This window comes from Mastigoproctus giganteus, chromosome 9, assembly GCF_048544385.1.
Source record: "Mastigoproctus giganteus isolate SK-2022 chromosome 9, ASM4854438v1, whole genome shotgun sequence".
Lineage (NCBI taxonomy): Eukaryota > Metazoa > Arthropoda > Arachnida > Uropygi > Thelyphonidae > Mastigoproctus > Mastigoproctus giganteus.
This window is the reverse complement of record NC_143583.1, coordinates 103,560,957-103,585,151: the sequence shown is the minus strand read 5'-3', so window position 1 is coordinate 103,585,151 and position 24,195 is coordinate 103,560,957. Positions and strand designations below refer to the sequence as shown.

Below are 24,195 nucleotides of genomic sequence, written 5' to 3'. Positions count from 1 at the left end.
AAGGCAGCACACGTCCGTGCTACAACAATGACGAATGAGTAACGTGCCACAGTTTGCTTGTAATGTATTTAAAAATTCTGTCAGTTGAGAAAGGGACACGAGTTCCGAAAGCTTCTGGAAATATTTTATTTTATTTTATTTTACTGGGTATACTTTAAATAAATATCTGTTAAACTATGGACCCCAGTACTCCAGGCCCATTTGTCACTATTCGATCACTTTATGGCCATAATACCTACAACGATTGTGCACAGTTGCAAAAGTGCTTCCTCTCAATAGCTCGCTACAGGCAACATTTACGCTTCGCCCACAGATGCAAAAGCAATCGAATTATACCTAAAGGGTTCCGATACAAAGCCCCGTTCCACAACTCTCATATGGATCGTGCCTGCTTTAACTTCAGCCTGCGCACGTTAAATTTATGGATATCCCATCTCCACCGTGAAATCAGGAACGCTGACTACAACAAGTCCAGACTGTTACAACACATACAAGGTAAGGTCTCGCCTATTGTATTTACAAACCTTATACATACCATCTGCCATCGGGCTAGTCAGACCTCGGATACCTACCGTTTACGCCAACAGCGCAAGTTCATAAACTTGAGCATAGAAACTAACTCCTTAAAGACGAACACTCGTTCAGACGACACGACTTCTTTCGTCTTGAATCTAAGTAACAAACAACTGTCCAATGAGCAGCTGAGTGTTTTATCAAACGGTATGAAATTCGCCGTTATACCATCGAAACCTCCCATCACACAGCTCGCTATGGGCATAGAAGCCAGTATTACCAACCTTCCCGAAGAAACTGCCAACGAGATCCGATTCAAGACTGCCGCAGTCCTCCGCAACACTCGAAAAACGTGCTCAAACCTCAACCACCGCCAACGTGCCGCCCTGTCATCTATAAGAAAAGACAACTCCATCGTTGTACTTCCTGCTGATAAAGGGCGCCGGACTGTTGTGCTGGACCGATCAGCCTACCGAGAGAAAGCCTTGGCCCTATTACTCGATCCTAACGTATATGAACCTCTACCTGATCCTCCCGTTAAAGTCTTGAAACGTCTGGAAGCAAATGTTAATAAACTTGTCCACGCATGGCTTAAAGATAAGAAGATCCCGACCGCGACTCACCATCTTCTGCGTGCTACTGGCTGCCAACTACCACAATTCTACGGATTACCAAAGATCCATAAACCGGGTATTCCTCTCAGACCTATAGTGTCTTGCTGCAGTGCCCCAACGTATGAACTGTCCAAACACATCGCGAGCCTCCTCTCGCCTCTTATAGGTAATACATCTCACACCGTTAAAAACAGCAGTGAATTCATTAACACCATTAAGGACATTTCAATCCCTGATAACTCTGTCATGGCATCATTTGACGTGGTTTCTTTATTCACCTCGATTCCCGTCCAACAGGCCGTGCACTGCGCCAGAAGGCTCCTTGAGAGCGACTTAAGCCTCCAATCCAGGACGTCACTATCCACTGATGACATCTGTACCGCCCTCAACCTATGCCTCTCTAGCAGCATCTTCACCTTTGAAGACTCACTCTACAAACAAGTACATGGCACTGCTATGGGTGCCCCTGTCAGTTCCGTAGTAGCTAACATCGCCATGGAAGATCTGGAGAAGCAGATACACCAGAACCCACCTACACCTATTACAACGTGGTGTAGATATGTCGACGATATTTTTACCATAATACCACGTGGTTCTGAAACGGTACTACTAGAATACCTCAACTCTCTATCCAATTTCATCAAGTTTACCGTAGAATCAGAGGTGGACGGTTCGCTCCCGTTTCTGGACGTGCTAGTGCATCGCGTAGGCCCACATCTAGAGACCTCAGTATACCGCAAACCCATGTGGTGCGGTCAATTCACCAACTACGGGTCCGGCCACGCTCCAAGCCATCTCAGTAGCACTGCCCGCACCCTGTTCTCCAGGGCCTGGAGCCATTCCAGCACCGACACAATTAGACGTAACGAGATCTCCCGTGTGAAGGCGGACTTAACCAGATGCGGTTATCCATCCCATGTACTAAACAGATGCTTGTTACAGGCACAAGAACTTACTTCCAACCCAAGACCTCCGAAGCAAGTCGGCATATCATCCGCCTACATTCCGTATTATCCAGGAGTGTCAGGACGTATCTCGAAGATCCTGAGAAGTTACAACATAAAATGTGTACAATTACCAGGTAGGAACCTACGTTCACTTGTCTCCAGTGTGAAGACCCCTGTCACACCTGTCTTACGCAGCAATGTAGTGTACCGTATCACCTGTAGGGCCTGTAACAGTTGCTACGTAGGTGAGACATCGAGACGTCTCCAGGATCGCCTCACGGAACACGACAGAGCAATCCGGCTTGCCGAAACTGACCAGTCCGCGCTTGCAGAACATTTTTGGGCTACCAACCACGATCTTGACCCCAAGCGCGACTTTGAGATAGTGGACCACGCGCGACACTTTCGCCACCGCCTATGGCTAGAGTCACTAAACATAATGAACAACCCTAAGGCATTAAATCGCCAGAAAGGCATGCGTATACATCCAATCCTGGAGACAACCGTTTTATTGATGGATGATCACTGGCGCAAGGCAGCACACGTCCGTGCTACAACAATGACGAATGAGTAACGTGCCACAGTTTGCTTGTAATGTATTTAAAAATTCTGTCAGTTGAGAAAGGGACACGAGTTCCGAAAGCTTCTGGAAATATTTTATTTTATTTTATTTTACTGGGTATACTTTAAATAAATATCTGTTAATAAATAAGTTGTCACAAATAAGCTTTGACACCTAATTTCAGCAATATCATTAAAAATCTGTCACAGCAGGTCTCTGATTAGACTTACTGAGTAAGTTTATTTTTTAATTTAGAGTCTTAATAATATTTAAAATTCTTTTTAGTTTAAAATTTTAAGATTAGCAATTATTTTTTGGTTCCATTATAATACATGCAAAAAAAACAAAAAATGCCCTTTTCTTAGCATTCTATGTCAGTGATAATCTTAGTGGTGTACTGAGGACCTTGTCAAACTTCTAGGGGGGGGGGGGGTACCTCAGCCAAAAATGTTGAGAACCACTAGATTAAGGGGTGGTTGATTGAATGTGAGTAGACAGAGTTGTTATCAATGGGCACTGCTCCTGGACTATTGTTATTCATGGAGTTTCCCATGGTTCATTGCTGGACCCATTGTTATTCTCTATATTTATTAATGCTATTGATGAAGACATATCAGTCTTAATGTCTAAGTTTGCAAATGATACAAAGGTTGGCAGGGTGGTTAGTGGCAGTAATCAAGGTATACTACTGTAACAGGATCTAGAAAAATTAGGCAGATGGGCTGAGATATGGAAATTGAAATTTTATGTTGACAAGTGCTAGGTACATCATGTGAGTAGCAGTAATCCCAGATTAATGTACCAGCTATGTGGTGCTACTCTGAGTAGTGGAGAATGAAAAGGACCTGGGGATAATTGTGCCATTGCATAAGAAGTTCTCTAAGCAGTGCAGACAGGCTGCCAGGATAACTCATGGAGTTTTGTCAGTGATATACAAGAATTTTTCAGCAGGGATAAGGAGGTTATTATCCCATTGTATAAGGCAATGGTTAGGTCACAACTTGAGTACTGCATATAGGTCTCACCTCACCTAATTTTTGAAAGGATGTGGATCTGTTGGAACAGATGCAAAGAAGAGTATCAAAGATTAGTAAGGGGGATCAGAAGGGTGCTCATACCAGGAAATGCTTCAGTCTTGCAAATTGCAGCATCTGGAGACTAAGCAGCTGCAAGGAAATCTGATTGCAGTGCATCTTGAGGGCTTTGAATGTATTGAGTATCATTGCCAATGGAATCCTCCCACTTGCTCAGACTATAGACACATAAAGGCACTGCTCCTGGAGTATTGTTATTCGTGGAGTTTCCCATGGTTCATTGATGGACCCATTGTTGTTTTCTATATTTATTAATGATATTGATGAAGACATATCAGTGTTAATGTCTAAGTTTGCAGATAATACAAAGGTTGGCAGGGTGGTTAATGGCATTAATCAAGGTATTTTATTGTAACAGGATCTAGAACAGAGCTGAACTACCCACCTCTACAACACCAGTTGGTTGTGGATTGTTTGAGGGAACTTCTATCTGGCATTGTGTAGGTGGTTAGTTTGAATAAATTCAAGGAAGGCAATGACAAACTGTTATAGGAGATGGATAGGTGATATGGGAAGTGGTTTTTTGACTGATGCCATATAAACTTTCTTTCTTGCATAATTTGCCAGTATTAATACTAATTACATTACATACAGTTCATTCCCTTTCTAAACCACAGACCTACGGAATCTATACTGATGGATCAAAATGTGATACTCTGGTTGATGCTGCTGCAGTCTTTTCCTCTTTCACCACTTCAGCTTTGTTATTGGTAGCTCACAGTATCTTCACTGTTGAGTTCACTATTAAACTAGCAGTGGATCAGATTATTGACCTTTCTATCTCATCTGCCTTAATATTACACTGATTTTCTCAGTGCAGTTTCTCTCCTCTTCTCACCATACATTATAAAACATATAATCCCAGTTATTCTGTTACTATGAATCTTACCAAACTAACATTTTGCTGGATTTTGGTCATCATTTGCCAGTAACTAATACTGATTAGTAACTGAAACTGAAGACAGAGAGCAACTTTCCCATTGTGTGAAAAGCAGTTGATTAGGCAGAATTTTAATTCAGAAATCAAATCTAAATGGTAATACTTAGTCCAATTTTAACATCAAATTCAAAAATTTTAGCCCAAATATGACAAAAGGTCCAGGTGACAAATAGCTAAATCTGAAAATTAGTGAGATAGACTGCTGGTGCCCTTTAATTGACACACCCTGTATATCTATAAAATGAAAACTATTTAATCTGTGCACTAGACTAGAATACAAATTATCTTAATATTAACAGGTCATGATGCAACTTTTTTTTTATTATCCAACTTGTTTTCCATGTTACATTTGCTTGACAGTATTTACAGGATAATTTAAGACAATTTTCAAGGCCTTGCAATTGTTATTCAAAATGACATTCAATCATTCATTATCATCATCATAGTATTCGAAGTTTGTTTCATAGTCTTGGAATCAACTGACAGAAACTAAGAAGCTGAAAAGAACCCTGTTATAGATTATCTTATGATTTATATGCTACACAGAAATAATAAAATGCTTGTATAATTTTGGTTCTTAGTTTAACAAGATTGCAATAATATAAAGGAGAATGTGTAAAATTAATAAGTTGTATTTTTTATACTTTATTATTGTCAACTTTATAATTCTATCATATGTTACTGATTATTAATATGACTTGCACTGTTTTATATCCACACCATTTTAATAAAGAGAGCCTATGAAAAATGAAGGATCTTTTTATGGATGGAATATTTAAGAAAAATTTTTGACAATATTTTAAGGCCTGCCAGAGGTGGAAGATTCTGCATTGGAGAAAGAAAAAAGTACCGAGTGTGCAATACAGAGGTATGTATACATTAAATTATAAATATTCTTAAAAATAATTATATCATCATCATAAATATATTTATGTGCAAAATTTTTCTTCCAGTTTTGCTTAGAAAAGAGCCCAAGTAGTCAGTTTTTTATATGTGTACACACTAAAAGGAAAGAAACCACATTGAATCACTATAGAGGACTAGTGGAACTACTGTTGATGACCCTTTGCATTTATTCCTAGAGGAACACAGTTTTAATGGGGGGGGGGATAGATTATTAATCTAGTTAACAATTACTTGGTTGAGAAATTTTGTGATAACTGGAAAGTGCTTAAGGATAAATTCCAAAGTTCATTCAAGTGACAACCACTAAACCAACGTAAAATGCATACACAAAACTGATGATAATCTGAGAACCCACATGGCACCATCTGCTGACATTATTTGGAAACAGTCAATTTTCAAGATGGTGGCACCTTGCAGTTATGCAACCAGCAATTTGAAAGAAATGGAATCTGCAGTCAGATTTATAATGCAGAAGGAATAAAACCTGCTGAAATTTATTACCAAATGTTAGCTCCCTCTGGTAAAGCATACATAAATCAATGGCAAGTATATGAGTGACTGAATAGGTTTAAGAATGGCAATGAAAGTTTTGAAGATTCTCCTTGAACAGGGTAAGCACATCATGACATGGTGTGCTTGCCCTTGTTCTTTGCTAGTCAAAGAACTGATATGAGGCATTACATATGTTTGCATTACTTTGAAGAAATTGCCACATCGTTCAAGAATAATGTTGATTCACTGCATGCTGTCATTATCAAGGAGCTGCACTTTTGAAAATTGTGTACTTGATGAATTTTTCTTTATTTAACACCAGAACTGAAGGAATGACAATTTACTGTGTGTTCTATGCTTCTTGATTGGTATGAATGCAAAGGAGATGCTTTTTTGGAATACATAGTGGCTGGAGATGAATTTTGGGTGCACAAGTTCAGAGTGGTGCCACATAGGCTCACCTCATCCAAAACAAGTCTATACCCAGGCATTAGTCAGTGTATCCACTGTATTCTGGGATCATAAAGGACTGATTCTGGAACATTAACTTGAGAGAGGAGAACAGTGACAACTATTGTAATGATGTTCTTCTGAACCAGTTAAAGCCAGCAATTTGAAAGAAACCTTCATTAACATGTTGCCTTCATGTTAATGAGGTTAGATTGAGTAGTGGTCAGTGGGAGGTCTTACCTCACACTGCTCATCCTACAGTAATTCAGATGTAGGAAATGAAGTCTGGGGTATTATCCATCCTCCATATTCACCATACTTAGCTTCACATGATTATAAAATTTTTTTTTTTGCCGATAAAAAATGCACTAAGAGGATATCACTTCATGACAGACGAAGAGGGGTGAAGACAGTGCTTCTTGAATGGCTCTGACGCCAGCCACAAAAGCTTTTTCTCAAAGAATCCATGTATTGGTGTAGATCCCATTACATTCCTCCAACGTATGTTGGAGTAGGTGTGTGGAATATAATAGGGTCTACATCAAAGATCAGTATGTTTAGTATCCTTGTTTGTGAAATACAACTTTTATTTAACTTTTGCAGTTTTTATTTGAATGATCTTTGTTTTAGGTTTAAAAGTAAATTAGGTACTGGGACTATTGATATTTATTCTGTTATACTGAAAGGAAGTGACTAAGGAGATCACAAAGTCCCTAGCAACAATAACAAGAGCATCCTTATTCAGCTGAATTCTAGAAGACTGAGATGTGCAAATATGTCTTCCATACACAAAGATGGGCTCCTGGGTATGCCAAGCCCATATTCACCAGATGTGAGCCCCTGGGGTTAATTCTAACTTCTGTGGAGGAAAAATGATTGAATCAGCAATTAAAGATGCAGTGAAAGATTGACTTGACAGGAATGAGATAATAATAGAGCTGGAGCATGCATTTGTTAAGGTTATGTCCTCTCTGAATATGCAAGAAATAGCTTTATCATAACTTATTTAGATTTTAGAAAGGCTGTGACACAGTCCAAAATGGATGTTTTGGGAATTGGTTGAACCATCATGATACTATCATGATGTGTACTATCAGTAAATCACTGATACAATTCAATGAAGCAGATTTTTCTGCTGATACAATTCAATGAAGCAGTACAGCTTCAAATATTTAATACACTCATAGCACAATCTGTATTTCTTTATGAATAAATTTGATAAATGTGAACTTTGTTTCATGGCAGATATCCTTATGGAAGTCTGAAAGTTCCTTGCTCCAAAGAGAATTCATAAATAGTGGGTTGCCAGCTGAGTTTTCAGAAGTGTTCAGTTAAATATGGGCTTGGCACACCCAGGGTCCTGAGCTGGATATCATCATTCTCCTCTTTCTTGGTGATTCCCTTCTACTTTTGACTCTCTCTCTCTCTCTCTCTCTCTCTCTCTCTCTCTCTCTCAGGGTTACTCGGGAACATTTTTTTTTTTTTTTCCTGGTGCAGCATAAGCCTCAGGCTTCCTTGCATCATATGGATATTAATAATAATAATAATAATAAATATTATTTAACTTTTACTAAAATATAATAATACTTGGAGAACCAATTTGTCACCTAATTCTGCTATTAGGAGAAAGTTTTTTGAGAAATTGAAATGAATCAATTTTGCCAAAAATAATATTATTTTTTGCAAACTTAATTGACAGAAAGAAATAGATATTTTTTCGGTATTAGTTCCGCCAATTCTTCTTTCATAATAATGAAATAAGAAAAATTAATGTGCAGTAATCTTTGGAGAAGAAGTTCACAAGGAAGCTTGAAATATAACAAATTACTTGAGTTTGAAATCAAAAGTGCCAGGACACTTATGATTTCATAACATTTTTAGGAATAGCAGAAACATTAATATGAGAGGCCCATCAAGCTCTGAGCTGCCCAACTCAACGCCAGAGCCCACTCCTGGGTATCAGGCAACACAGCAGCAATCTCCAAGGCAGAATGTGCTGGTCCCACAGGGGTTACTTATTGTTGGTGACTCTATTGTCATGGAGATGGGGAATATATTGTGTAAAAAGGATAGATGGAATAGGACCAGGGTCCTATTCCATCTATCCTTTACATATGATATATGTAAAGCATATATCATCTTTTAAGGGCACAAAAGGCGATATTGTTGTAAATATTGGCACCAATGACATGAGCTTGTGGGAACAATACATTTTTTGGAAATTTTTATCATCTTTTTGATTTATTAGCATATTAAATTGTGTTTTACAAATAGTTTAAATAGTCTGTCACAATCATTAGCTTTTTTTTTTTAAATTTAGCTAGAATGATTTTGTAAGTTACAATTTACTATTTATACTGCTATTGTATCCATGTTTTGGCATGCGTATCATAGCATCTAATGAGTAATGTAGTGGAATAGTAGGGTTTTAATTGTGATTAAATAAGTAGCTCAAGGGTTCTAATCACTTGTTGGGTATATATCTTTTTGTGTTTAGCTAAGGAATTTTACTTTTTAGTAAGAATATAACTAATTTAACACTGCAATCATAATGTTATAGTGTAACGTATGTCTTGAACTTGATAGCATAAGGTATAATGTACCAGAGAAATGTATCAACTGTATGGTACTACACTCAGGGTGATAGAGAATGAAAAAGATCTAGGGGCAATTGCGCAGTCAGATATGCAGTTTTCTGAGCAGTGCAGACAGGCTGCAAGAGTAACTCATGGTGTCTTGTCAACGATATACAGGAATTTTGTTAACAGCGATAAGGATGTGATTGTCCCCTTGTATAAGGCAATGATCAGACCACACCTTCAGTACTGCATACAGGTCTGGAGTTCTCATTTTAGGAAGGATGTTGAGTTGCTGTAATGAGTATGGAGAAGGGCAGCAAGATTGGTGAGGGAGAATGAAGGGATCCTCTTACCAAGAAAGGCTTAAATTCTGCAAATTGTGGCATCTGGAGACTAGACACCTGCGAGGTGATCTGATTGAGGTGTATAAGGTTTGAATGGTTTGAGTAGGCTTAATGCTGATGGGATTCTTCCTCTTGCTCAGATTACAAACCTGAGGGGACATAAATTCAAATTGAGGAAAGGCAGTTGTAGAATAGATGGGAGGAAATTTGCTTTTAGCCGGTGGGTAGTTGATTGCTGGAACAAACTTCCATCTGTCGTTGTGGAAATTAATAGCTTAAATAAATTCAAGGAAAAACTGGACAAACATTTGGAAGGAATGCATGGACGAAATGGGAAGTTTTTTTTTTGTTTTTTTTTTTAGCTGATGCTGTATAAGCATGCTTTCTTGTACAGTAAACCCCCACGAATAGTGGGGGTTATGTTCCTGAGAAATGCTGCGAATACTGAGTTATGGTGTCCATAGTAATAAAAGGGTTCCATTCCAGAGTATGAAATATGTAACAAAAACTAGTCTAAAATTTTGTCTGTATGTATTATGTGTATTTACCTACATAAACGCAGACAGTACATAGTGAAATACAAGCATAAGGCATCGAAATGAAAATAAAAAACAACTTATTAAATGTAATATTTATTAGACATTTTAAACAAACCTTTCAAAAAATAACTCGTAATCGAAGTTTGTTTCTTCATTTTTTATTGAGCTCCTTTTGAATTTCTCTGTGAGGCAAGAGTAATTGTTCTAGGTCTCGTTTAAACTTGATGCTTCTTTCCAAATTAGGATCCATTTCTACCACCTTTTCTGAAAGTTGTATGGAGAAGCTAAAGATTTCCTTTAATGATTTACTATTTAACTCTGGTCTAACAATGTTGATCTTCCTCCTCAGGATCATTTTGGTTTTCATTTGACCTTGTTACTAATTCATCCAACTCTTCTATTGTAAGTTCATCTGCATGAATCTCAATAAGTTTCTGAATGTCTGTTGCATCGATGTTTTCAAAGCCCCCCGTCTTCTATTCCCTGTGCATTTCTACAATATTGGCAACCAGTTCATTGACATTAGGGATTGTTTTAGCAACAACCACTTCTGGCTACAATTTTTGCCAACACGCATTAATTGTAGATGCACTTATCTCATCAACTGATATCTTGATGTTGATCAAGCAATCTGCAATGTTATAATTTTTCAAACTTTGGCTTACAGTTAAAGTCTGATTCCCTTTCCATTTTTTCAATTAAGCCAGTAAAAGTTCTCCTAACGTAGTAAGACTTAAATGCAGAAATCACACCTTAGTCTAGTGGTTATAAAAGTGATGTGGTGCTGGGTGGAAAAAAAACAATTTCAACGTTTGGGTGGTCAAATTCTAGACTGCATGGATGTCCTGGCACGTTATCAATAAGAAGCAGAACTTTGAAAGGCAAAGATTTTGAAGCTAAGTAACTTTCCACTCTCGCACAAAACTATCATTAAACCACTCTCTAAAAAGTATAGTTGTTACCCAGGCTTTTTTATTGGATTTCCAATAAACTGGAAGATGACTTTTATTCTTTTCCTTCAAAGCACGTGGATTCTGTGATTTTTTTTGATCATGTGTCCACTAGCATTTGCACAAAACAAAAGAGTAAGCCTATCTTTGGAAGCTTTAAATCCAGGAGCAGATTTTTCATTTTGTATTAAGTATGTTCTGGCTGGCATTCTCTTCCAAAACAACCCAGTTTTGTCTGCATTGAACACCTGTTTGGGAACATATCCTTTGTCCGTAATTAATTTTTTTAGTTCAGTTGGGAAACTTTCTGCAGCCACGAAATCCGCTGATGCAGACTTGCCTACAAGTTTCACGTTATGAAGGCCATATCGATTTTTAAATCTTTCAAAGCAGCCTTTGCTAGCTGAAAACTTATCCCACCAGTGCTATCACCAGTTTCACTAAAGTGTTGATAAAGGTGTTTTGCTTTTTCACGAATGATGAACTTAACGGGATTTTATTTTGAATTTGGTCTTCTATCCACAGATTTAAAGCCTTTTCCATTTTTTCTAATTTAACATCACGAGTTACAGAGCAAATTTTTGAAGCAATTAGCTCATTTTCACGGATACTACGGCAGATTTTTTGTTCCGATTTCTTGATTGATCACACCGTTGACCCATCGATTTTATAATGTTTTGTCACTGACGAGACACTTTCACCATTAGAAATTTTGTCTAATAATTCAATTTTACTCGCTAATGTCATCACCTTGGATCTTTTCACAATTCCCTTGTTATTCGTAGCCATATTTTTGTAGGGCTAGAAAAGACCTTGTCCACAATAAAGTCACTTTCTTTTAGCGTTAACATGCTCAAAAAAGTCTATTTACACCAACACACTGCAAAATGGTAGATTTTTCACTTTTTTAAACATATCAATTAAAAGCAAGAGAAGAAACCTTCCACGACAAGCGCATTACACATACTGAACAAGGATTAGCGGGAAACATCTGCACTCGCAATTTTGTAACCTTTCCCCCCATCCACTGAGCACTGTTTTGACAGGTCTACAGAGTAGTACTCTGTGGACCGGGCAAGATGATTTTAGCCACATCCATGTTTTTTTATGACGGAAAATGTTCACGGCGCTTTAAAATTCACATTTTTTTAGATTTAAATCATTGACCGTGAAAAGACGAATACAGATACCATGAATAGTGGGGGTGCTCAACTTAATGCTAATAACGTAAAACTTGATAGCATAATACGTATCATTGCATTTAGGAATCTATTAGCTTAGTCTAGTTTTGTCAATTAATGAATTAAATTTATTAATTTTTATTGTTAATCAATAAATTGTATTTAAACAGAAATCATGCCCCAGACTAGAGCAGTAAAGCAGTGTACACAAAGTAGATGGATTGTTGTGGTTCGCGGTAGAACTGAAGGGGTAGTTTTCCAACATATCGCAGCCTAACAAAATGTGCAACTTGTGAAATGTTTTGCAGAACTTTCTGGAACAGGACATGATTCAGCCAAAGGGGATGTCTTTATGTGTGCCGAGTGTGTGGAGAAATTAGGTATGCTAACTCAGTGTTCTGATGGGCATTAGTGAGAGTTTAAAGAGTAGGGTAGCTGCCCTTGAAGGAATTAAAATTGGGCCCATCAAGTTCTCAGTTGCCCAACTCAATGTCAGAACTCACACTTGTGCATCAGACAACACAGAGGCAATCTCCAAGGAAGAATGTGCTGGTCCCACAGGAGGTGGGTTATCGTCAGTGACTCCTGTCAGGGAAACATGAAATATGTTGTGCAAAAAGGATAAGTGGAATAGGGCCAGGGCAAAAGTAGATGATGTTGTAGAGCAGATATAACTGATATCTTTTAATGGGACAAAAAGTGATGTACACGTTGACACTAATGATATTAAGAGTAGGAGGTGTGAGGACTTACTTAACAAGTACAGGGTAATGTTAGGATAAAGTCATGAGTTAAGATTGAATTTGAAAGTTTGAAATTGTGCCCAGATACAATAAGAGAGAGTATATGTTCAGATCCTTGTCAATCAATTCGACCGAGGAGAGACTATGCAAGGTTCATGGGATAGAATTTTTCTCAGATCGATCTGCACAGGAAAGACTGTTTTTACAGGGATGAGCTTGAATAGAAGGGGTGCAGTAATGATGCTATTGAGGCAGTGATAGTTGGGCCAGAAAACTGCTAGTTTGGGGAGGCAGATACACAGACAGAGATCAAAGTGATTCTTGCACTTCTGCTATTGGTATGTGCAGCAGCCTGGAAAGCAAGGTATCTTGTACTTCAGGCTCTGCTGTATTTATTTATTTGTTCCATGAGTTATCATGGAACAAATAAATATAGGATGTGTTAGTATAATTAAGAGTAAGAACATGTGCATGCATACTTGCAGTACACTAATGCTAGGAGCATTTTAAATAAATTTGATGAATTTGAAGTACTGATTAAGTCATTAAATGCAGACATTGTAGGAATAGCAGAAACATTAATATGAGAGGTCCGTCAAGCTCTCAGCTGCTCAACTCAATGCCAGAGCTCACTCCTGGGCATCAGGCAACACAGCAGCAATCTCCAAGGGCTGGTCCCACAGGGGGTTACTTATTGTTGGTGACTCTATTGTCAGGGAGACGGGGAATATATTGTGTAAAAAGGATAGATGGAATAGGACCAGGGGCAAAAGTTGATGACGTTGTAAAGCATATATCTTTTAAGGGCACAAAAAGGTGATATTGTTGTACATATTGGCACCATTGACATTAAGAGTAGAAGATCTGTAGATTTAAGTAAATCTAGGCAGTACAGGTCAGTGTTGCAAAAAAGTCGTGAGTTAGGGTTAAATTTGAAAGTGTCTGCAATTCTCCCCAGACATGATAGGAGGGAGTACATGATGAGAGCCTTGTCAATCATTTCGGCCCTGGAGGGAATGTGCAAGGCTCAAGGGGTAGAATTTTTTTTTCAGCGTGGTCTGTGCTTATTAACAGCAGAGACTGCTTCTACAGGGATGGGATACACTTAAATAGAAAGGGTGCAGGAATATTTGCTGATGCAATCGAGGCAGTGTTAGGTGGATCAGAAAACTGCTAGCTTGGGGGGGGGGAATTCACAGATTAAAAGTAGCTGCAGGCAGAGGTGCAGGTGATTCTTGCATTACTTCTATTACAATAAGCAGTGGCCTGGAGCAGGGGGTGCTGGGGGTTTCAGGGACTGATGGCATTAATTGTGAAACAGGTGGGTATATGGGAAGTGTTAGGGTAACGAAGAATAAGAATAGATGCATGTATACTTGCATGTATACCAACGCTAGAAGTATAGTAAATAAATTTGATGTGTTGATCAAGACATCAAAGGCGGATATTGTTGGGATATCAAAGACGTGGTGTCACACAGATATTAGGAATGCAGAATTGGAATTTGGGAAGTACAATGTGTACAGAAAGGATAGACAGAACAGGAAGGGAGGAGATGTTATCATGTTAATTAAGAAAAACATAAAATCAAAAGAAGTGCATCCAGTTGATATAGATGAACAGTGCACTGTTGAGTCAGTTTGGTTTGACATAAGCATTGGGGAATCAAAATTGAGAGTAGGAGTGTGCTATATGCCTAATGACTCAAATGAGTACAATAAACAATTGTACAGAGTGGTCTGGTAAATCAGAATGTCTTATAATGGGGGATTTTAACTTCCCAGATATTGACTGGAACTTGTGACTTGGTCACTTGCACACTAGTAAGACTTTTGTGGATTTATTGGATGATTGTTTTCAGCAGCAGCATGTTCGAGAGGCAACCAGAGAGGGTAATACTCTTGATCTGGTTATCAGCAATGATCATTTGTGTATTAAGAATTTGCAGATAAAGGAACCACTAGGTGGCAGTGATCAAAGTAAACTGAGGTGGGATTTACTTAAAGATATAATTACCATCAGGGGTAAAGGAAAGGGTTTTTGCTTCCGTAAAGGGGGTACATTGGTCTCAGACAGTTTTTAAATTCTGTACAGTGGGATCAACTGATGATGTTACCAACAGCAAATTCCAAGTGGGAAGCATTCAAGGAATTAATCGTGAAAGCTACTAAAAGTTTCACACCTGTTAAGAAATATTGTTCAAAGCTTAGGCCTAAATGGTTATCAAATGAACTAATGAGACTCGTGACAGAGAAAAAAAAATGCATGGGATGCATATAAATTATCAGGCAACACAGAAGCCTATGGCAGATATAAGCTAGTCTGTAATCAAGTCACAAAGGAGGTTAGGAAGGCGAAGGCAGATTACGAGAAATCTTTGACAAAGGATGCTAAGAAAATCAGCAAGGATTTCTTTACTTATATAAACTCTAAAAGGAAGGGGATGAATCTGATTGGTCCACTTGATATCGATGGTTTGACTGTTGATGATCCTGCTCAGATAGCAAACAAACTGAATGAGTATTCTGCATCTACATTCACACGTGAGGAGTTATAAAGGTTTGAAAATGCCAGAAGGTTATCAAATTGTAAAAGGGTGCTTAATGATTTTCTAATAACTGAGAGCAAAGTGGAGGAGAAACTGTCGAAGTTAAACATAAGAAAGGCACCTGGAGTTGATGGGATCTATCCAGTTATATTAAAGGAGGTGGCAAAGGAAGTAAGCAAACCCTTAGCCATAATTATGAGAGCATTTTTGGACTCAGGGGAGGTCCCCACGGATTAGAGATGTGTAAATGTATCCCCAATTCACAAAGGGGGATCGAAGGGTGACAGGAGTAATTACAGACCAGTTAGTTTAACTTCTGTTCTGGGTAAAATAATGGAGTCACTGGTTAAAGATTCATTGCAGGATCATCTAGACAAGACTGCAGCAATAATTCAGACACAGCATGGGTTTGTTAAGGGAAAGTCTTGTCTGACAAAGTCGATTGGTTATTATGATGTAGTTACAATGGAACTGGATGCAAAAAATAATTTTGATATCATATACTTGGATTTCAAGATAGCTTTTGATACCGTTGCACATGAAAGGCTCCTGTACAAATTGGAGCAGAATGGTATTAAGGGTAAGTTGCTACAATGGATAAAAGGATGGTTGAGTTGGTAAAGACAGAGGGTGGTAATCAATGGGTGCTGCTCTTTGTGGACTAATGTTATTAGTGGAGTCCCACAGGGTTCGGTATTGAGTCCACTGTTGTTTTTTCTATTTATCAATGATATTGATGAAGGTATATCATGCTTAATTTCGAAGTTTGCAGATGATACAAAGGTTGGCAGGGTTGTTAATGACAGTAAAGGGAGTGTGCTACTGCAACAGAATCTAGAAAATTTGGGCGGATGGGCTAAGAAGTGGCAACCGAAGTTTAACCTTGACAAATGCAAAGTATTGCATATGGATAGAAGTAACCCCAGAGGAGCATGCCAACTGTGTGGTACTACACTTAAGGTGGTAGAAAATGAAAAAAACCTGGGAGTAATTGTGCAGTCAGATATAAAGTTTTCTGAGAAATGCAGACAGTCTGCCAGGGCAAGTCATGGGGTTTTGTCAATGATATTTAGGAATTTTGTTAGCAGGGAAAAGGAGGTGATTGTCCTTCTGTGTAAGGCAATGATCAGGCCATGCCTTGTGTACTGCGTACAGGTCTGGAGGCCTCATTTTAGGAAGGATGTAGATTTGTTTGAGCTTGTGCAGAGAAGGGCAACAAGATTGGTGAGGGGAATGAAGGGATCCTCTTACCAAGAGAGGCTTAAGTTCTGCAAATTGCAGTGGCTGGAGACTAGGCACCTGCGCGTTGATCTGATTGAGGTGTATAAGGCCTTGAATGGGTTCAGCACGCTGAATTCTGATGGGATCCTTCCACTTGTTCAGATTACGAACCTAAGGGGGCATAAATTCAAATTACGAAAGGACAGATGTAGAATAGATGTGCGGAAATTTGCCTTTAGCCAGCGGTTAATTGCTGGAACAAACTTCCATCTGTTGTTGTGGAAGTTGATAGGTTGAATAAATTTAAGGAGGAACCGGACAAAAATTTAGAGGGAATGGTTGTGAATTTTTTTTTTGGCCAATGCTGCATAAGCTCATACACTGCTTTCTTGCATCACATGCTACTACTACTACATGATGTCAGTCAGACATAAGTGATGCTGAATTTGAATATGGCGAGTACAATGTATACAGGAAGGACAGACAGGACAGGAGATGTGGAGCGGTTAGGCTCTTAGTTAAGATGCATATTAAATCTAAGGCAGTGCATCCAGTTGGCATGGGTGACGAGTGCAATGTTGAGTCAGTTTGGTGTCACTGGGAAAACGAAATTGAGAGTATGAGTGTGTTATAAGTCTAATGACTGTGATGAGTATACCAAACAGCTATAAAGTGAAATATACTGTGGGCTATCTATATATAGTGGTGCAAGCAAATCAAAATGTCTCATAATGAGGGTTTTTAACGTTACAGATGTTGACTGGAATTTGTGGATTGGTCGCTCTCACACACACCAGAAAGACTTTTGTGGATTTTTTGGATGCCTGTTTTCTACAGCAGTATGTTAGAGAGGCAACAAGAGGAAGCAATACACTTGATCTGGTTATCAGCAGTGATTCTTCATGCATTAAGAATCTGCAAGTAAGAAACCCACTGGATGGCTGTGATCACAGTTTACTAATTAAGAATTTATTTTACTATCAAGGGTAAAGGGATAAGCTTTTGCTTTCATAAGGGTGACTACAGTGGTCTCAGACCAAATACAGAGGATGTGGAAAGGTCAGGGAATGACCACCGCATATCCCTGGAGCAATATGGCCTTAGTTGCTAATGCTCCTAAAACCAAATAACAACAACAGTGGTCTCAGACAGTTTTTAAATTCTGTGCAGGGACCAACTGATGATATTACCATCAGCAAGTTCAAAGTGGAAAATACACAGGGAAGTAATCGAAGAAGTTACTAGGCTTTTCATACCAACGAAGAAATACTGTTCATGACTTAGACTTAAATGGATGTCAGGTGAACTATTGAGACATGTTCACAGAAGAAAAGTGCATGGGAAGCATATAAATTATCAGGTGAATCAGAAGCCTATGGGACTTGATTAGTCTCTAATCAAGTCACGAAGGAGGTTAGGCATGCTAAGGCAGAATATGAGAATTCCCTGGCAAAGGAAAACAGCAACGACTTCTATGTTTATATTAACAATAGAAGGAAGGGGTTGAATCACATTGGACCCAATTGATGTCTGTGGGTTAACTGTTGATTACTTTGCTCAAGTTGTAGATAAATTGACTAGGTATTTTGCATCTACATTCACACATGAGGAATTCTTTACTGAAGGGGTTGCCAGAAATTTATCAAACTCTAACAGGGAGCTAAATGACTTTGTAATAACTGAAAGGAAAGTGGAAGAGAAATTGTTGAAGATGGACATAAAAAAAAAAAAAAGGTACCTGGGATGGATGGAATCTATCCAATTATATTAAGAGAGACAGCAAAGGGGTAAGCAAAATACTTAGCCATAATTATTAAACATCCTTGGATTCAGGGGAGGTCCCTATGCACTGGAGATGTGTGAAAGTGTCCCCAATTCATGAAGGGGAACAAAGAAAACTCAGAGGGTGCATCACTTGATAGGTTATGAGATACTCGAGTCCCTGATAAGCTCCCAGTTACATTTGTGTCTAGGGCAAGAGCTAAATATACCAAGTTCTAATTTGAGATTGGTGCACTTGTTACATTAGGTGCAAAGAAAAGAATCATCAGTTGAGCTAGGTTTGTCCACTAAATCAGCCTTAGAATACATGCCATATGAATAACAAACTCATGACTGACACTAAAAATGTCTGCAGACATTTCCGTTTGGGTCACGATATCCTTGGACTTTGTGTTGTAAGCAGATCTTATAGTAACCATTATTAAGGTAAAATTTGAACTTTAGAAAGATTACAAAAGTTAAGTCCGCAATATATTACAGAATTTAAATTACCAAAATATTACAGAAATGAAACTGTTGACAAAACTTTAACCATTAGAGAAATTAAATTTAAGCAAATGAAAGTTAAGTTTCTGGCAAAATATCGATAACAACGGCTATCTGAATATTAAGCTGTTGCATTTCAAATACATTTAAAAACTTTAAATGTATAGTATATTAACGGCCTCCGTAGCCGAGTGGTCAGGGACGGGAGTACAGTAGCACACGCTCCTTGAGTAGACCGGGGTTCAAGCCCCTGACTACTGAATACGGTCGATCTGCCAACCCGCACTGGACCAGCGTGGCAGATTATGGTCCATTTCCCTCAGCATGAATTGTTGAGGAGGCTTCCATCCTGCAGTGGGTTGATAATGGCTGCACTTAACTTTTTATTACAAGATTTAAATTAAAAAATATTAGAGAAATTAAACTGCTAACAAAACTTTAACCACTAGTGAATTTAATACCGAATGGAATTTATGAAGTTCCCCCCCACAGTATTGATAACAAAGGCCTTCTAAATATTTTGTTGTAGATTTATAATACTTAACTAAATACAAAAATAAACTAACTGACATGACTATATGGATTCAAACTATATATTCCTACCATTGTTTGGTGCATAATGGCCTTTAGCATTACCTTTATTACAGAAATTAAACTATTAACAAAACTTTAACAACTGGTGAATTTAAGCTACCGAACAGAAGTTACGAAGTTCCCCCCCAAAATATTGATAACAAAGGCCTTCCGAATATTTAGTTGTAGCTTTATAAATACTTAACTAAATACAAAAATAAACTAACTAATGTGACTACAGTAAGACCCCCCCCCCCCAAATCTGCGGGGGATATGTTCCAAGACCTACTGTGGGTGGCTGAAACTGCAGATATAAGCAAACACCTGCTGACCTCATATATAATGTGATTTTCTTGTATGTACATACGTATAATAAAGTTTAATTGATAAATTAACACACAGTACGACATTACCAACATTAAATACGGTAATAATAAAGTACAGCAGACTCTTGATTTACCGGGATTGGATTAACCGGGACACTTTAAACTTAAAACTCCAAATAAAAAATAAAAAAAAAAAATCTACCAGAAATCATAAAATTCAAGTAATAACTAGAATAGGTATAAACAGATATTTTGCAAGTCAATAAATAAGCAACAAGAACCAGCGTTATAAGTTGTCATTGGGAGATTCGTGTACCTATTATCTTGCAACCCCTGCTGTCTTCACACCTACCGCTCAAAACAAAAAAAAAAAAAAAAAAAAAGAGACCAAATGTTTAGTTTGATTTAGTGTGTTGGTTCGATTGTTGCGTTCAGTCACACCGAAAAAGGACAAATTCTGTTTCGTTATTTATATGAGGGATGTCAGAATTTTTTTTTCTTTTATAGTAACTTTTTCTTTTTGTTTAGAAATCGCAAAAATGATGGGCAAACGCAAGAGTTGTGTTTGGTGCATCCGTTAAATCTCTAAATGGTGCATCCGTTAAATCTCTAAATGGTGCATCTGTTAAATCTCTAAAGAACCATTATAATGTTGGTGACCAAACCATACGTGACATTGTAAAAAATAAAGGGAAGCATCGTATTGGACATGCGAGTAGTATATGTTAAGTTTTTTTGTTTTTTTTTATGTGGTTAACCGTGGGTAATTGAATCAGTGGATATCGAATCAGCAGATATGGGGGCACAACTGTATATGGATTCACAGTATATATTCCTACCAGTTTGGTGGGAATATATACTGTTGTTGTGTTGCACCATAGGCACAACAGCAGCTAAAGGAAAATTTTATAACCACCTATAAATTTTATAACCACCTATAATGAAAGAAAATGTTTCTCAACTATCAGGAATAAGATGATAAATAAAATGTCTTTCTAATTTTGCTTCCATATAAGTTGAACATGTTGGATTTTTGTTAACATAACAAAACTGTGGTTTTGTGCTGATTACTAAGACTGCACTGTTGATTAAGAACTAGCAGTCAGTTGTGTTGTGTTTCAAAATACCTTTTTTAAACTAATACCAAGCATTGTATATTATTTTGATTGATGTCTGAATGCTTATTACCCATTTCATTTTCTTATTGTCTTATAAATAATTATGGTATTTTTTTTTTATTAGCTGTGCTCTGAGAATGCTGCCACCTTTAGAACTGTCCAGTGTAGAAAATATGATGATGTGCCATATAAGGATGAGCTGCATACTTGGGTGCCAGTTGCTACTCCATGTAAGTAAATCCTCTAATAAGCTTTACACTTTTTAAAATTTTTAAAATATATTTTGCAGTAGTGGTTCCTTTTTTATGTTTTCTTTGAATTTTTATCCTACTGAAGTCAAACCAATTCTCAAACTTTATGCTCAGATATGGTGTAAAAATTCTTATCCTAATAACACTGCATCACTTTTTAAAATTCTTATTTAATGGTTGCATAAGATTACGTAGCGATTAAAAGAATGGTTACATAACTTTTAAATTTCCAACCTTCATAGTGTAAATTAAATGTCTTGATAGTTGGGGGGGGGTCAAAATTCACAGTTATTCAAACCATGGAATGGCCACTGAATTTGGAAAACTTAACTTTCTATTCTAATTCAAATTTGTTATCCAAGTTTCCTTTTCTCTAAAGTCATTAACATTAAAAATCAAAATATGTTTTTTAACCTGCATTGGTGGCATTCCATAAAGTAACAAACCCAATGGCAGAGAACCTGATAAGTGATAAATTTTATTTTTAATTTCTAGAAGAACTTCTTGGGTTTTTTGAATTCTGCTCAGAGTATATCAGTGTTTCATCCTTTCTAAATGGATTGCAATACGACAACTGACTGCTAGTTATTGTGTGTGAGTTTGCTATATACTGTGCAAGTTAGTGCTTAAGCATGTCTATAGCAGTTGTACCAACCAAAATTGTATTATTAGAGGCATCATTGTATTACATCTCGGCCCCGGGTGCCAAGCGAATTCGAGGTCAAGCGATTTCTCTGCGATATATAGAGTGCTCATCAAAAGCGATTAAAGTTTTTTCTAATTTTGTACGTTTCTATTAGCAGCTTTATTTCTATATTGTTCTACACTTAAAAGCCACAAGTTAGAACAGAGAAAGGAAACTCACCTTTCTTTATTTTTCCATATATCTCTATTTCCACTAACTAACTAACACTTTAACCGCTTGGCCTCCTAGCGGCACTGCTCCTGCCTCCCCGTGGCGGGGCCGGAAATCTTGGCAAGTAAGACCACTTGCCAAGGGCTAAAAGGAGCAAACATGGCAAACACAGACCATCAGGATATTGAGAACGAAAATCCAAAGAGACAAAAGACTGATCGGATGGAGCAACCTTGCCCATCGTTCTTAATTATCCACTCTCTTACTAGTCAGCCCATTAATAAATTGTCTCCGTTTGTCATACAAAAACATCTGGAGGGTATTGCAGGATCTCCCAAGATGGTGAAGAGACTGCAATCAGGAGACTTACTAGTAGAAACCACCAACCACAGACATTCTGAGAAGCTGTTACAGCTTACAAGTTTTGCTGGAATTCCAGTTAAAATATCCCCGCACACAACCTTAAATTCATCTAAGGGTGTGATATCCAGTTGGGACTTATTAAACGTTACTGAGGAAGAAATAACCCAAGAGCTGCAGGGACAACACGTAATTGAAGCAAGACGAATAATGATCAAAAAAGATAATGTACTTACACCTACAAGAAACATTATTCTCACCTTCAATACACCCAACTTACCCTCCTCTGTAAAAGCAGGTTATTTACTTTGCCGAATCCAGCCTTACATTCCAAACCCTTTAAGGTGTTACAAATGTCAAAAGTATGGCCACTCACAAACTGTATGCAGAGGAGTTCCTGTCTGCCCCAACTGTGGTTCCTCGGATCACATACAAAGTGACTGTACAACAACAAAAATGACCTGTCCAAATTGCAAAGGTGATCATCCTGCCTATTCCAGAATTTGTGAAAAATGGAAAACGGAGAAACAAATTGTAAAATACAAGGTCGAGAACAAAGTGAGTTACCCAGAAGCGAGAAGACTAGTGGCACCTACTATGAATAAAAATATTTCCTATGCTAATGCTGTTAAAAAATACCAAACAATCTCTACTCAAACTAATGTTACAGTTCCTACTAATATTTCAATTTCAGATTGGGCTAGAACTGTCCTCTCTGTGGAAAAACCAAATGTACCTAAAAAACAACCCAAACTCTCAGATCAAGCAAATAATACTCCTCTTACAATACCAGCGGAATCTCCTCCAATGAGTGCTACCACACCATGTAATACAAATTCAAATATAATCAAAAATATTCGAGACACAACCATGGACACAGATGGAACATCTATAGAGGAAGATCCTCTTTTAGAAATCCATGCTGAAGAGGAAGAAATGGACACTGGTTGGCCAGTCTTCCAAAAAAAAGACAAACACAAATTGGATCGTCATAAACCAGTCACTTTCAAAAAACAGTCAGAGTCAGCTCCATCAACTAAACACAAATAATGCCTTGTATTTTACAATGGAACTGCAGAGGCTTTCGTTGCAATACAGTTGATATCCAAGATCTAATAAATAGATTTTCTCCAGTTGCCCTTTGTCTTCAGGAAACTTACTTAACTTTGCAAATTTCTCCTTCGATAAAGAACTATTGCCTCTATCGAAGGGATCGTAATACAACAAATGCTGCCCATGGTGGTGTAGCAATCCTGATAAATTCAAAAACTCCATCTAAGCATATTCCACTTCAAACTGAAATAGAAGCTGTTGCTGTGCGTATAACACTCCATATTGAAATAATATTAGTATCAATCTACTTACAGCCAAACCGTACCTATTGTTTAAAAGATCTTGAAAATCTCCTTATACAGATACCTCCACCTCTCTGTATGTTAGGGGACTTCAACGGGCACCACCCCTTATGGGGCGATCCTAAATTAGATAGATGAGGTCGACTCATTGAGAGCCTAATAGAGGCAATAAACCTCACTATACTCAATACTGGCACACACACTCACGTTCAGCTCCCAAGTGGTCATACATCAGCCATAGATCTCTCCATTTGTTCTCCATTACTGGTCCCGACCATTGAGTGGTATGTTTTAAATGATCCAATGGGTAGTGATCACTTCCCAATTGTATGCAACCTATTAATAACACAGACTCCTCCAGCTCAACACTTCAGAAAATGGAAATTCGCCCGAGCAAACTGGGCAAAATTCCAGTCATCAATATCTTTTGATGAGCAAAAAATCCGTCTCCAGCCCATCGATGAT

General features: G+C 37.9%; 1 protein-coding gene across 1 annotated transcript in view; it reads left to right on the top strand.

Moving 5' to 3' along the window:
- Positions 1 to 24,195, top strand: part of LOC150080606 (A disintegrin and metalloproteinase with thrombospondin motifs 6-like) — a 518,673-nt gene that overhangs the window by 322,268 nt on the left and 172,210 nt on the right. The window contains exons 12-13 of the mRNA XM_090381965.1: positions 5,475 to 5,538; positions 21,033 to 21,138. Coding sequence (XP_090238091.1) covers positions 5,475 to 5,538; positions 21,033 to 21,138 — 170 coding nt within the window. The remainder of the gene's footprint in view (positions 1 to 5,474; positions 5,539 to 21,032; positions 21,139 to 24,195) is intronic.